This window comes from Tachypleus tridentatus, chromosome 10 (genome assembly GCF_004210375.1).
Source record: "Tachypleus tridentatus isolate NWPU-2018 chromosome 10, ASM421037v1, whole genome shotgun sequence".
NCBI lineage: Eukaryota > Metazoa > Arthropoda > Merostomata > Xiphosura > Limulidae > Tachypleus > Tachypleus tridentatus.
The window spans coordinates 69,356,947-69,373,175 of record NC_134834.1 but is presented as its reverse complement, the minus strand read 5'-3'; the positions used below and the strand labels follow the sequence as shown (position 1 = coordinate 69,373,175).

At 32.7% G+C, this 16,229-nt stretch overlaps 1 protein-coding gene across 8 annotated transcripts in view; it reads left to right on the top strand.

Moving 5' to 3' along the window:
* LOC143229505 (uncharacterized) overlaps positions 1-16,229 on the top strand; it is a 70,263-nt gene that overhangs the window by 14,172 nt on the left and 39,862 nt on the right. For 4 of the 8 annotated variants that reach the window (XM_076461941.1, XM_076461937.1, XM_076461938.1 and 1 more), the window contains one exon: positions 13,633-14,808. In XM_076461941.1, coding sequence (XP_076318056.1) covers positions 13,701-14,808 — 1,108 coding nt within the window. In that variant the 5' untranslated portion in view covers positions 13,633-13,700. Of the gene's footprint in view, positions 1-7,759; positions 8,034-12,901; positions 13,018-13,632; positions 14,809-16,229 lie in introns of those variants that run through there. The other 4 variants (XM_076461940.1, XM_076461934.1, XM_076461936.1 and 1 more) reach the window with 3 other exon arrangements.

The following is a 16,229-nucleotide window of genomic DNA, read 5'->3' as shown; positions in this document are numbered from 1 at the left end:
TATATATTTTTATATATATATTTATGTATTTTTAATAAATGTAATTTATTTTTAAGCATTTAATTTGATTTCTAGAAAATATTTTTGTATCAATCGTTATTCATACAAGACTTTAAAATCGGTCCAAAACATTTTGCTGTTCGTGATTAGACACAGCTAATAGGTATGAATTGAGCACACAACTCAGATGTTACGACAAATTCTGACGAGAACAGCATGAAATCCATACTACATCAAATGCTAATTTTATTGGCTTTCTTATTGCGACAGATAATGAGATTAAAAAGTTGAAGAAGCAAACGTTTTGCATAATTGACATAAAACATTATATATTTGAAAACGGCTGGTATGTTTCGCTCCTCTGTTAGTGCATTTTCAACCCATACCAGCCGTTTTTAAATATATAATTTTTTTCTACAAGTGGGTTTTCTCGTCATCACGGACATAAAATACTGATTAGGTCTAATCAGTGCATTTCTGATAATAACGGGAGGTAATAATCGGAACTAGCATCTTGTCTTTTTTTTCTTGTTTGTAGAGATAGGCCCTTAGCGAATGTATCTGACGTCACAACAAATAGCAAATACGTATTGCTTGTGTCTAAGTGATGATGTCTAATATGCAAATCAACACTCGTGACTTTTATTTAAGGGTAATATGGTGGCACCCGGTATCTTAAAACATGCTGTAAATTACAGTAAAATATAAGTTATTGTATATTTTAAGTTCAGCGGAGTTAATTTTGAAGTAATGTTTTTAAAGCACAAATTCAAGCTAACATTGAGACAGAGAGCTGATATAGCTAGTAAACCAACTAATGTATATTTTTTATTTTTCGCATTTTTCTTTACAAACCGTATAAGGCTTGGTATTCGCCTTAGATTGCCTCTCAAGTCACGTAGTAAATAACAATGTTACAAGCATATACGTAGTCCTTACGAGAAATTAGTTATTGATTGGTTTAAATATTTATCATATCAAGTTATGTATAAACCTGGACACTCAATGATGTAAAATTAACGTGTTCTACAAAACAAATAGCGCGTAAATTGAATGTTCGCCAAATTATAGTTTGAAAAAATTAAGTTTTATGATATACGATATTAATTTTTATCTTATTATATTGGAATTAATCATTTGTAACGCAATCACGAAATTTTCAGTTGTTTAGAAAAAATTACAAAATCATAATACATCACTTTACGAGGAGCAAAGTTTCCATTCAGTTTATGTTTTTCAAAATTGCATAATTCAGAGAAATGCTTGCATCCCGCTAGTACAGCGGTATGTCTCCGGATTTACAACCCTCAGATTAGGGGTTCGATTCCCCTCGGTGGGCTCCCCAGATAGGTTGATGTCGCTTTGCTCTAAGAAAACACACACTTGAAATGTTTTTTTTTTCTTTATATGAAAACTTTGCACTAGGACTGATGGTTGGATCATATGGAATTTTTACATTGAAACAACAATATGTGGCGTGGTGTTCCTACAGTGAAAGACCAGTATGTGACTTGTCGTTCCTAAGGCGATGCAGGAATCAGTGAAAAAACCAAAAAGAAAAAAAACGTTTCTATGGTGATGTAGTATTCAGTTAAAAAGATACAGCAGTTATCAGACTGTCTCTATGGTGAAGCAGGGCGAAAAAAAAAAAAAACCACTCACAAAAACACTTGTTCTGATAGTAAGTTTGTACCAAACGTTTCTGTGGTGATGCGGAATGCAGTAAAATATAAACGATGCTATGCTAGTATGTGATTTAACTAAAAACAAGTTGTAAATATGAGATATTTCTGTTGAAACAGAACTAAACAAGAAAACGGTGTCATTTAAGTTCGTATATCTGGACAGTTGTTATACATATTTAAAGGGAAATAAAATCGGTAAACCTAAATTTCAGTAAACTGTAATAATATCGTGGTGATGTTTGGAGAAAATAAGACTCCAGGGGAAGGACGCTTTTTGTCCAATCACATATTCAATGACATTTAGATTAACTGTCGTGTTACGTTGACATGAGCTCTTTACACCTTCGCTTTTAGTCAACATCTCATAAGATGATTCCTTATGTTAAGAAGAATAAGTTCCACTAACAATATTTATAAAGTTCAGTTTCCATACAGAAAAAGGAAAGTATGAAATACCATATGTTCTCGATACTCAAAACATTGACAGGTACAAAATCCAGTTCTAATGGAGAGACTGAAAACCGACCCTGGAATAGAACATGTGGCTCAGAAATTGACTTAATATCACGAAAGTGTTTCTGGGTGCACGCTGACACCACGTGCATTTATAGAATATCTTTGAATAGATCATCACTATCGAAGAAAACTATTTATATGAATGAGCACATAATGTATGCAACATCCCAGAAAACACGTGAAAAGAAGAAATTCGAACCAGCTCTTTCTAATGTTTACATTATTTTGTGAGACACCCTTCGTAAGCTCCTTTTTATAAAAGGATCTGAGAATAACAAGAAATATATACTTTCAAACTCAACGTTTATTTGCAAGAATTTTATGTTGTTCTAATCTAGACATGTGAAACTCCACTTTTAGGAACTTTCAGCTGATATTATCAGACATATGTCTCTATTATAAGCTCTGAAAACGGATACCTAAAGCATTTGTTTATGACAAATAAATTATTTAGTTCAGCTTTACTTTAAACTGGTTAAAATAATCAAAACACAAAAAAATGTTGAATCACGTTCTAGTAATAATCAATCCATTAATTTATTTTAGGTAAACCAAAAACGCTAATAATCCTTCGAAACTAAGCGGCTTTTCTAAAAAAACAAACAAATGTACACGTGTCGGTCCATTAGTCGGAATTTGTTTGAACAACTACTTTATATGTGTTCTACGAAACATATAATCGAAACTTTAGCTTTTTGTTAATTATTTTTAAACTTCTGCCAGTTTTCGAATTCACTAAACAATTATTACAAGTTATTACCAGGTAATATAGAACTAGTTCTTTAAAATATATTGTTTCACTTATTGTTATCTCTCTTATTACTTAAGTCAAGCATGGCCAGGTGATTAGGGCGCTTGATTCGCAATCTGAGAGTTACAAGTTTGAATCTCCATTCCACCAAACATACTTACTCTTTCAGTTGTGGAGGCATTATAACGCTAAGACCAATCCAATTATTTGTTGGTAAAAAGAATATCCCAAGAGGCAGCGGTTGGTGGTGATAACTAGCTGCCTTACCCCTAGTTCCTCACTACTAACTTAGAAACGGCTAGCGCAGACAGTGTTCATGTAACTTTGCGCGCAATTTAAAAACCAAACCGATCCTCTTGCCTTTGTTTGCCCCCTTAAAACATTTTATTCCTTTAAACAACAAAGTTACACGGGAAAGAGAGAGTGGTGGTCTTTGGAAAAATGAATGAAACCATATCAGAAAGATGTTGGAAAAGTATATTATGAAACTGTTTTTTGTGGTGTTTAAATATTCTATAGATTCGTGGTTACTATATTCTACAGATAAAATGAATGTGAACCTCAATTAGCCTTTTATAGATCGAGGTCATACTTTAGTAATGTGTTACTTTTATTGAATAGTAAATCACTTCCGAACTCAGAACAGCAACATCTTTGCCTGTTTCTTTTCAACTTCGGAACAGAGAAGAGACAGAGGACGCTTAGGAAGACTCAGTATTCCAAATAATTTATGAGAGTTGTTTGAAAAGTTTATACAGAGGTTTGTTCGTCATAAGTTACGCTCCAATTCCCCTAGATTATTTCAAAAGTAGTTTAGTCAACTTAACTTCAGGACTAAGGCAAACACAGGCTATTTTCGTCTAATTGCCAAGATGTGAGGCTAAGATAACCACGTTAATGATAATATGGTTCAATTTTCATTGTAACCAAACGTTTAGTCAGTAATATAATTATAATAGCACTTAAAAATAGTAATATCACGTTTACTACGCAATTTGGAGATCACTCAAACTTGAAGTCAAAAGCAGTGATATCCAAGCCAATCTGACTTATCAGTAATCTATGAATATCTTGTTTTCAGGTCAAGGAAGTCGAAAAAATTAAATTATGAGCGAATTCAAGTTTTCAAAAGCAGTTGGCCCGACATGGCCAGATGGTTAAGGCACTTGACTCCTAATCTGAGGGTCACGGATTCGAATCCCCGTCACACCAAACATATTCGCCCTTTCAGCCGTGGGGGCGTTATAATGTGCCGGTCAATCTCACTATTCGTTGGTAAAAGAGCAGCCTAAGAGTTGGCAGTGGGTGGTGATGACTAGTTGTCTTCCCTCTATTCTTACACTGCTAATTTAGAGAGAGTTAGAGCAAATAGCGCTCATGTAGCTTATCGCAAAAATCAAAACAAATATATGTTTTGTCGTTGTCTTAGTGTCCAAGGGAAAACGTATTATTGTTCTTTGATTATTTGTTTTTGACTAATCTAAAAAATACAATTATTTCGGTAAACCTTTAAAATAGGGGGAACAAATGATAGAAAGTGGTACTTAAAAGTATTTTATTTAAAATAGTTAGACGAGTAATATTTTTGTTATTTTAATGCTATAACAAGTATTGTGTTTATACTATTGAGCATGGGAAACAAGTTACTGTTATGACGCTAACAGTATAGCGGAGGTCCACCGATGAGTCATTTGATTCCCTGAAATGGAACACGGATTCTTATTACATAGTTTTCTGTTAAAAATACAACAACAAGTATGTATATATATATAACATAATATTGCATTTGCACTATCAAGAAACAGATGCAGGACATTTCTGTCAACGTGACTTTGCATTCGACAAGAAAAGAGCCTTGGTTTAAGTACATATATATGTAAGATGTTAACTGTCTTGTAATTGTATCGTGGTGAAGCTTAATCAAAATAAAACTCCAGTGGAATGATGTTTCTTTTATAATCCGTCTGATTACTTATTCAGTGATATATATGTTGACTGTCAGGTCACATTGACACGAGCTCTTTAAAATTTCCTCTTAAGTGACGTCTCATTAGATGATTTGTTATGATAACAAGAATAAGGACATCACTTACCCTTTTGTAGGGTTAAAATATTTTTACTCACGTCATCTTACCATATGTACGAATAGCAAATATGTGACAGCTTTTACATTACGAAAATCAGTTCCTTCTACCCGTTGTTGTGACACAGAAATTGGAAAAGGAAGTATCGTAATGGATGTTTTGTTTGTATTACTCAGAATTACATCCAGGACATTTCTGTTTTTCTACTATTGTAACGGATATTTTGTTTGTATTGTGACGGATTTTCTATTATATATTTATTTTAATTTTGATGTATCTTTCTGTTTAAGTTATAAGTACCTGCAACTTATATTGTTAAATCTGTGTTGCAAAATTCCCACCTATTCGCTAAAATTGTAGAAGATTCTGAAGTGTAAGAATCAACAATATACTATGTGTGTATGTAAATACTAATGGTTGTCGATATTGTTGCCAAAACCTCTCCTGAATGCGTATAAATCGATCCGCCAAGATACAGTTTATTAATGTTAGTTTACTACGGCTAGTATACTTTAAATCTCTGAAGTTATAATTGTTATTAACACTTATTAATCGAAAAACTACAGATATTTGACTAGTAACATTTATAGATTTCGAACATAACAAACCGTTTATCTTCATTGGATTAACATCGAGCATTAGTATTTCTACGAAGACATCATGTAAATTTAGTGGTGGAAAACTCGTGTGTGATCAGCCAAGAGCTAGTTAGTTCATCACTAAGTGAATTGCATAAGTATCAACTCGAAATTAATTCCCTCATCATAAACCTTCAATAGGATATCAAGAGAGTTTATGATCACATAGAAGATTCAATATTGTTTGTAAGTTCGTAAAACATTTGTGTATAAATAATTATTTATAATAACCGATATTATAAATAGTATTATTTTTTGTATTTTAAAATATATTTTATTACGCAAGAAATCTGTGTGTATCAATCTTGTTGACAAACATCATAAAATTGACGCACCTCTTCATTTAATAAACTTCTAAATTAAAATTTAGTTCAGTTTCAGACTATTTGAAATAATAATACGTAACATAATAAATTGGACGTTTGTCCTAGATAAATTATAACATGTAAAGATATTATCAAGAACTAAATCCAGGTCTCTGATTATAGTCTGATGCAGGACATTTTTGTCTCTCTAACATTGTAAGAAATGTTTTGTTTGTATTATCAATAATCAGATGCAGGACATTTCTCTCTTTCCAGCATTGTAATGGGTGTTTTATTTGTATTATAAAGTCTGATGCAGGATATTTTTGTCTCTCCAACATTGTTAAGGGATGTTTTGTTTGTATTATCAATAATCAGGTGCAGGAAATTTCTGTTTTTCTAAAATTGTTTTATCTAGAGTCGAATGCCGGGCATTTCTATCTCTGTAACATTGTAACGGACGTTTTGTTCGTGTTATCAATAATCAGAAACGGGGCATTTCTGTAGCTCTAATGTTATCAAGAATTAGCTGAAGGACATTTCATTTCTGTCGCTGTAAATTGTAACTGATATTGTGTTTGTACTATCTATCAGTAACTAGATGTAAACAATATATGTTGCTTTAACACTCAGACAAATACTGTTTTTATTGTGTTACAAAACAATTAATGAGTGTTTATTTGTGTTTCTGCACTTAGGTAAGATTAGGAATAAGATTTCTTATATATACGTGAGAATAAAAAGGACAGCCACAACATGATTTTATTTTAGTCGGGTTATGTTGTTGTTAAAACATATAAAGCTGCATACTAGGTAGTCTGTACTAGAGACACCACAGAGGTTTAGCTCCGAATTTTAGAATTAAAAACTCTCAAGCTTACCGCTGTGCCACTGAGGATGCAATATTTTATCATTCCGATACGATGTCTTACGTAATAATAAGTAATTGTCGTTAATTACGTAGGATTTCAATTGCACCATTACGCCATCTATTCGCGAAATAGCTTTAGTTAGGTACGTGGAGCATTAAATAATTGTTTTTATAAAAAACAAAAAATTCCTATTTTTTACATTTGTGAGAAGTGTTATAAAATCAAATCGTACGGCAAGTTAAACAAAAGCTTTATTTTCCTCGCAGTTGAACTGGTGAATAGTGCATGGATTTGGCTGTCAGTAACAAAATAAGTGTTTGAATAGGTTTGTTGTTTTCAAACGTTAGCATTGTGTTGAGTATAGCGTCTTATTAACTTTTATTTGATGCCATCCTTTGGCGTTGAAGCAGTAGAGACTAATTTGATACATACAGCATTTTAGGGAAGATAATTAGTACTTCATTATAGGGAAGATAATTAGTACTCCAGAAATTTTTGTAGCGTCTTGTTGTCGCTTATCTTAAAAAATGGTGACTTTTCTTTTTTTACTGGACCGCTATCATCACTGTTATGGGGATTTGGCCAACTTTCTATCAAAGACCTACAATTTCCTGGCATTCAGTACAATGCAGACTGTTTTTTAGCAACCTACCCTCTTTCTCCAACTGCTGTAAAACAGTCAGTCGACATTCCATTACCTAACCTTTTTCAAGATTATAAACTTTTTAATCACATCGTCTTATTGTACGTATGAATTAATAAATATGTGACAGCTTTCACATTACCAAAGCCAGTTCCTTCTAGCTGCTGTTGTGACACAGAAACCCTCAGACGCCTCCGAAATTGGACCAAGAAGCAAACATCCATGTTTACGAGGCACAGAACGACGGGCTAAAAATACATCTCACGGGACAGAGAAGGCACCGCCTAGCATACTACCGGGTGTGTTGTTCCTGCAGCTGAGTTGCCCAGTCTAAACAGCATAGATAATCGTTCTTGGTGTTGAGGTTTGGGAAAGGTGGAGAGTTTGCGTTTAGTCACTCTCTTTCTCCGTTACCAAATCTTTTTCAAGTCCGTCTGATAAACACATCGTTTTAAAGTACTAATTATAAAAACAATGTTCACGTAAGTAGAGAGATTATTAAATAAATTGCAAGAGAATTCTGTTCTCAAGATTTACAGGTAAGTCAAAATTATTAAAGAATAGCGAGATATGATAATTATTTCGTAACTAAAATGTACAAAAAATTCCAATTATTTCAATGAGATAAAGACGCATTTGAAATTAAGGCACTGATTTTCAAAAACTAACCTTATTTTTTGAATATTACAGCTTTTAATTGTACTGAATTTTAGATATTAAAACTCAACTGACTTTAAAGTTAAGCCTACTATTTGTCAAGTAGTTGTTTAATGTATGACTAACCTGTTAAGCATTTTAGCTACTACAAACACACGTGTTTATGTAGTGGCAACCTAAACAAAACATTGCCAAAAATAATCCAGAAAAATTACACAACTAAAATTGCATGTTGATAGGCTATAACACAGCTGATATTTTTCAGTGTTTGTAAATTTCTTATTGTTATAACCATGGTTTAAACATGTAAAAGTCGGTCGTATTCCAATGGAACATTTATTTTAGAGCAGTTTTTACATTTACTATAAGTGATATTTTTAAAAGTTTATGTTATAAAATTTTATTTATAGAACCAAGAAGTAAATAAATCAATGAATTCTTAAGCTCTTGTTTCTGTCTTTCAAACATTTAAAATAGGTCAGACTATTGTGAAGTCAAATACATACAATGAATCATTGTAACAATACACATGTAACAGAAGAATATTACAGTTGTAGGTATTGAGTAATAAGTGATTCATCGTCATATCAACAGTTGCATTTGTGATGTTAAGGGAAAGTCATTTTACGACTCAATGTTTAAACTACGTAAACATTGCTATAGTTACCTGAGAGGTACCTCAAAACATTGAGAGGGTTTGGTGTAACTCTCCCTTTAAACTGAAGAAATATCAGCAATATTACTTATATATTCTGAAAGTCTATACTATTTTATTACTATGAATCTCAATAGAAAATATGTATTATAAAGGTTCAATGGAGATTTATCCCTCCTTCCCTTCCAGGCTATAAGCCTAATAATTTTATGTAGATCAAACAGAGAGCTCATTGAAATTACAAGAGAAGGTATATATTTTATGTAACAGCCAACAGTATTGTATTTATTTCGTAATTAAATCTTTTTTTTTTTTGGTTTTGAAGAATACTATGTTTTATTGACAATTTAAGTTTCCTTTTATTGTAATGTTTTAAACATATTTGATGAGAACCTGGAGATTTCTCGAAACTTTCAAAATGAAAATAGAATAAAAAAACCTATATCATTGATGTTTCACTTTTTTCACTGAAGTTCCCTCAGTTGGTAAAAAAGGACACATTTTTTCCAACCTCTCCTAACGAAGTAAAACATTTTATATAAGATTTCTTTTCAGTTCTCTGAGAAAAGCTGAAGATTTTTTTTTAATATTATTAGTTTTTTTTTCTTTTGGACGCCACGTGAGGTGACTATGGAAACGGAATTGCATTTAGCTCTTAATGATATATGAAAAGTTTAACAGTTTGTTAGAGACACATCTTCATTTGTTTTCATGCGATATGGTAACCTCTAAGTATGTATTTAAGTATTATTTTCTTTGCAAACATATATTTGATGATTTAAAAGTAAAACATTTTTCAAAAGCTGTTCTTTTTTATTTCTATATATATTTTGTTTGTTTGGAATTAAGTACAAAGATGTACAATGGGTTATCTATGCTTTGCTCACCACAGGTATCGAAGCCCGGTTTCTGGCGATGTAAGTCCGAAGACATACGGGCTTCTTTATATATATATATATACACATTATAATATATATTTTAATTTTGTTTTTATAGATGTTTATTATTTTATCTCTTATACGAAGAACATTTATCCAATGGAATAAAAATTATAATTTTACTTGTTCTCTACGTACCCATGGTAACATCGGATGTTATTATTAGATATATTTTTTCGTTATGAAGAGGAAACAACATCGTTTAGCTTACAAATTAGCTTTAGACCACCGTAACTTTTACTTGTGTAATTATAGTTTACTTTATTGATACATTTCACCCTCAAATCTGTCATTTGCCATTCTCCCCCAAAAAAAAAGAGAAAATTATATAACTTTCAAGTTAATTAAATGTATTTAAAATATTGTTCAACATGTAGCTAATACATCGATATGAAATCATATTACATTCACAATCTAATATTTTATCAATAAACGCTCAAAACACAAGTGTCACAGGTAATACAAATACGCCATGATAAACTAGACAGAAGTAAACCCCAATGTGATTGACAAAGTTTCTTAAGAATTTACTTTGCAACTTATAGATATTTCAACCCATGAAACGTAAAAAAGGATTAATGTCTAAACATACATGTCGCACGGTAACATACTAACAAATTGATATAAACGAGTTGTGACTTGTACAAAAATATTGTTTGAACTGAAGATGGAAATCTAATAGTAAAAAACGTTGCCCATAGTTTGTTATTTATGTTAAAATCTAAGTTTCAAATACATTTGAATAAACTAGCTATGAAACTAAAACTTTCATCGAAGTCTAACATAAGAAAATACAGCTTGACTTCTCTAAAAGGTTAGTTATGCCTCTGTATATTTATAGCCTAGCTTAACATCTGGACAAACATTAATATATAAGAAGTAAGAGGAATAAAAAATGAAAGAATGCACAGCCTGTAAGAGGTATTAAGATATATACACGTGAAACGCACTGCCGTTGCTGCTTCTGTTTTTCTCTTTATATTATAAATATTTTCGTGTATTTGCTTCTATATATTATTATAATGATCATGTCTTCGTTGTTATCATAACATTAGTGGTTCTACGTTTTTATTATGGTAATAATATTATTTTGTGGTTAATTGGTTATTGATGTTTCTTTGTGGTTTTCACTAAATTAGTGTTTCTATACTTTTGATATATTAGTGTTTCTGTGTGGTTAATGTGATCATAGTGTTTCACTGTGCTATATGCGGTTGTTATTCGTGTTATTTTATGTGTTATCACGATAGTGCTTCTGGTGGCTGTCATAATAGGAGTGTTTCTATGTAGATATTATTTGTATGGTGTTTCTGTATAGTTATCACGATAGGAGTGTTACTGTGTGGATATTATTTGTGTAGTGTTTCTGTATGGCTATTACGATAAAGTGTTTCTGTGTGGATATTATTTGTGCAGTGTTTCTGTATTGCTACTATGATAGTAGTGTTTCTGTGTATATATTATTTGTGTAGTGTTTCAGTATGGCTATTACGATAGTAGTGTTTCTGTATCGCTATCATGATTGTAACGTTTCTGGTGGTTATTATAATATCGACTTTTCTATGTAGCTAGACTAATAGCAGTGTTGTCATGTAGTAACTAGTACTAACGTTCCTGGATGGTTATTTTTAATAGAGTCATGCTTGTATAACATTATTGTGATACTTCTATGTGGTTGATATTATTGTGATGGTTTTATTATATTAATATTGCTCCGTAGTTTTTATGCAACTATGACTATTAAAAGCTTTCATAACGATTACAATATTTTTGTGTAGTTATTACAATACTGAAATTTGTTGTAAATATTGTGATATTGAGGTTTTTTTTATGTGGCTATTATGATCGTGTTGTTTGTACGTGGTAATTATGGTCGTGTTGTTTGTACGTGGTTATTATTATCATAGTAGTGTTTCTATGAGATCACAATAATAAGGTCGTTTAGGAAATACTATTATTGTGATGATTTTATAATTATATTGGTAATTTTCAACTGATTATTATTGTAATAGTAATGTCTCCTTGGGATTATTGTGAAGTTGTTATGTGTATATCTCGATAGCAATGTTCTAACCCGTTATTGTCGTAACGTAACTTGTTTATGGTTGTTATGTTGGCCTGGCATGGCCTAGCGCGTTAAGGCGTGCGTTTCGTAATCTGAGGGTCGCGAGTTCGCGCCCGAGTCGCGCCAAACATGCTCGCCCTCCCAGCCGTGGGGGCGTTATAATGTTACGGTCAATCCCACTTTTCGTTGGTAAAAGAGTAGACCAAGAGTTGGCGGTGGGTGGTGATGACTAGCTGCCTTCCCTCTAGTCTTACACTGCTAAATTAGGGACGGCTAGCACAGATAGCCCTCGAGTAGCTTTGTGCGAAATTCCAAAACAAACAAGTTGTTATGTTTCTGAGTGTATCCAATACTATCCTGGTAGTTTATTGTATGTTAATTAGGATAACAGTATTTTTTTATGTTTTTTTTTTATGCTGGCATTATTACTGCGGTGTTTGTTAGTGTATGTCAAAATAATAATAATGTTCTGAGGTTGTTATTATATAGAACTTTATATGTGATTATTATCACATAATCGGGTTCTTTTGTAATTGTGTTTGGATAAGATTGTAGTGTTACTGTTTCTTTGTGATGATTGTGATACTGGTGTTGTCATGTGTTTATTACGACCGTGTTATTTTTAAGTTATTATCGTGATAGTATAATGTTTGTAGTTATTATAGAGATGTTTTTTATCTGGTTGTCATGTAGTTATCTTGATATTAATGAGGTTATAACGATAGTAGTGTTTACATGTGGTTAGAATAATAATTGTGTTTCATGTATCTCTTAGTATAGTGATTCTTCTAATTCATTATTACGGTACTAAGATTCGTTTTAAAATAGCGACTTTCTAAGTGGTTATTATAATAGTGCCAAAGTAATAAATATGCTTCCAAATGTACTTTCGAAGGTTCCTCGAAAGTGTTCTGTTTCAAAAGTAAATAAAACTAAAATTAAGAGTAACAAATACCTTTATCTCTTGCTTTTGAAATTCATATGTCGTGGTTTGTTGTAGCCTACAAAGCGCATAATTCTTCTATTGATTTATAACATGCGCACATTTTACTGACGTCACAACAAGTTGCAACTCCTGTAATATCGTTTTAGTGTCTACTGACTGACAGACAACACACTACTGTATAATAATGCGAGTGTTTAAAACAAATGACCTCTCCATGCGACCTCCGGTCCCTTTCGGAGAAATAAACTAGTTCCACATGAAGGTAAGTACTTAAATAGGTGGCTACCCATCTTTCTGCCTGTTGTTCAGCGTATTATACAAAGACAGTAAAATACTCTATGATAAACCTATATATGCAAGTTTGAATTCAAAAAAATTCACACATGTAATTGGTTATTTCTAAATACACGAAGTTATTAAAAAACCTATGAAATTAACTGCTTTATCTGTTCTTCTAAAGTTTCGTAAAAGTCTACAAGCTGTTAAAGGCGTCCTCAATGTGAATCATTCCTTGATACTTACATGTGTATGTGTTCTATTTCGACATCTGTTTACTTGTATCTTTTTTATGATTTAATTTAAAGCTGGTTCGTATAAGAAATATTTAAACTGTTAAACATTAAAGTAAGAACAATAGATCTAATAAATGTTTCCTTTCGTAGTTGATACTTCTACGGGTATTATACTAATTTTTTTCGCTAAAGCTATCCACGAACTAGATTGTAAATTGGTTACAAAATGTTCAATGAAAATGTTAGTTTTAATAGAAGTTTCGTATGATAAGATCTCATTTTCTGATTATACATTATACATTTCAATTTTTTAAAATGTTTTTTGGTTTAGTAAATCCCTTGTTTTTTCTTTGTTTTCGTCACAGGGAAAAGCTCGTTAAATTATTCAAAAAAATAAGTAAAAGTAACGTGTTTAGGGGTATCCTGCCCTGGAATGGCTAATGAAGTGGACGATGATGATGTATTTTTTGATACTATTGGCCTATTCGAAAGTCAAACCTCGAGTAAATATTTTGACAAAACAAACACTATGGAACAAGAAGCTGATGAGACTTCAGTTACGAAAAGTGTAGCTCCAGCAGAAACCATGGAGGACCAGAGTTTCCACTGCAAAAACAGCAGGCAGGAAACCTTGAAACCAGACAATAAAGTTAATTCGCAAACCACTGACCCACTAAATCCAGAGAAAGATTTTCTGGAGTATATGTTGTCACTGTCTGGGTCCCTTGGAGAAGGAGAAGAAATTACTCGGACAGGTGGTAAGGGTAAAAGTGTGAGTGGTGTCAGCGTCAGCAGCGCTAAGCCTAATACTAAAATAGGTTTAGATCATTTGGACAATTTATGTAAGCTGATGGAACAGCTCAGTGATTTACGTGAAGCTAATACAAAGCTCCAAAAGCGAGTGCAGTACCTGGAAGACATTAAGTCTCTCCATGATATGCACAGAGAAGTCGTAAAGGTGTTGTCAATGGATGTTCAACATGAACCCTCTTACAGACAGGGTCGTTACACCAAAGGGTGCAACCAGTCTGTGACCTATACTGAAAACCAACGCCGTGTGCGGAACAAGGCAAAAGCTCGGCAATTTTATGTGCAGAAAAGTAAAACACAATTTAATATTCCCGAATCTCCTTCTACTGTCAGGGAAAGAAGTAAGTCTGTAGGTCATGAAGAGATTTGTGAACCCAAAGGAAATAACAAGAAAAAATTTCCAAAGTGGTTCAAGTTCAAAGAAGCTTTAGGTTGGGAGAGAGGTAATCAAGAATCTGGACGGACAGGAGGAAGTAAGGGCGGTCGTTCTGAGAAGAGGTTACAAACAGAGAAGTTGGCAAAAGACGTGTTCAGAGGAGATGAAGGAAGAAGAGTTCTGTGGGAGGAACATCTTGGTGCTCTTGGTATTCCTGTTTACTTGGAATATCCAGATCATGAAGGTCTCGATCCAGAGAAGCTGACACTAGAAGAGTTGATGGGGACCACTGAGAGTCTTTCCTCTCCCGAGGGGTCTGTTTACCTTAGTGAAGAAAATCTTTTGAAGAAAGGAGGTAAAGATAGTAGGAACATCTTTAACATTCGCTAATAATGAATATATTTCGATTATGATCATACTTAGATGAAATTAGAAGTGCTGTTTTAGGATTAGCGTAGTTTATCCGTGCATATGTGTATGTCAGAAAAACTTTCATGTAATTTCATGGTAATTTGTAACTGAATTCTATAATTCTAACTCTCAGAGAATATTTAATCTAGGGGGAGATTCTCAGTTTTCAAAATTCGTTAAACACCTACCTTAAAAAAGTGGTTTAATTTTTATTTAAGGAAACCTTTTCTAAAGATTTTCATAAATATTTGGAATCCAAATGGGGTATCAGTGACAATTTGCTTCAGAGTACCATATACTCCTAAATAAGATGTATTAATGCGAGATCAGAATTAGTACTCATTTTTCTCTTTATCTACAAACCATAACTAAATATCTGTAGATGTATAATTTTCACCTCTAAATTTTCCATTAACATGGGGTGGCATTATACCATGTTTTACTTGAATGTAAACTTGAACATAAATATTAGTTTTGTGGAGTTTATCATTATGTCAAGCTTATGACATATCTTGTGTAGTGCATACACAAATATGTAGTGTTGTTGGGGAATGGATACGTTTTCATTTTTGATTACTGTAAATAATAATCCAACAGTATTTCATATACTGTATTAAAGAAATATTTCAAAGCAGAATGTATAGAGAAGTTTTAACGCTTCCGAGCATGACGAATTTTTTCCGGTTTTTATGTAGTATTTTAATGTAACTTGTAGGAACTATTTAACACATAAGTGTACATGTTTTATTAAAATTCGTAACATTTTTTCAGCTCTGTAGATGTTCCTTTGTTAAAACAGAGATTAATATGTAACACGACTTCTTTTGGTATGTTTGTTTTTTAATTTCGCGCAAAGCTACACAAGAGCTATGTGCAATAACCATCGTTAATTTAGCAGCGTAAAACTAGAGGGTGGGCAGCTAGTCATCTCCACCCACTGCCAACTCTTGGGCTACTCTTTTACCAATGAATAGTGAGACTGGCCGTCACATGATAACTCCCTCACCGCTGAAAGAGTGAGCATGTTTGGTGTGACAAGGATTCGAACCCGCGATCCTCGGATTACGAGTCGAGTGCCTAAACCACTTGGCCATGCCGGGCCGACAACTTCTGATAGTAGAATACTGAACCGAACTATTTTGACAGAATATAATGTAAATTTTTCACGTTTTTGCAAATTTTCTGTTAGCTGTACAATTAGAAAACAGTTTCTACCCAGTCTGTGTTTACAAAATATTTTAAAATGTTTAGATAGAGGTGGAGATAATCTCTTCCAAAAAGTAAAATATTTTGTTTTTAAAGGGCGAGGAACGAAGTCGGAAAACGGCCCACGTTACTTATCCCCCTAGTGTAATGATATGGAAC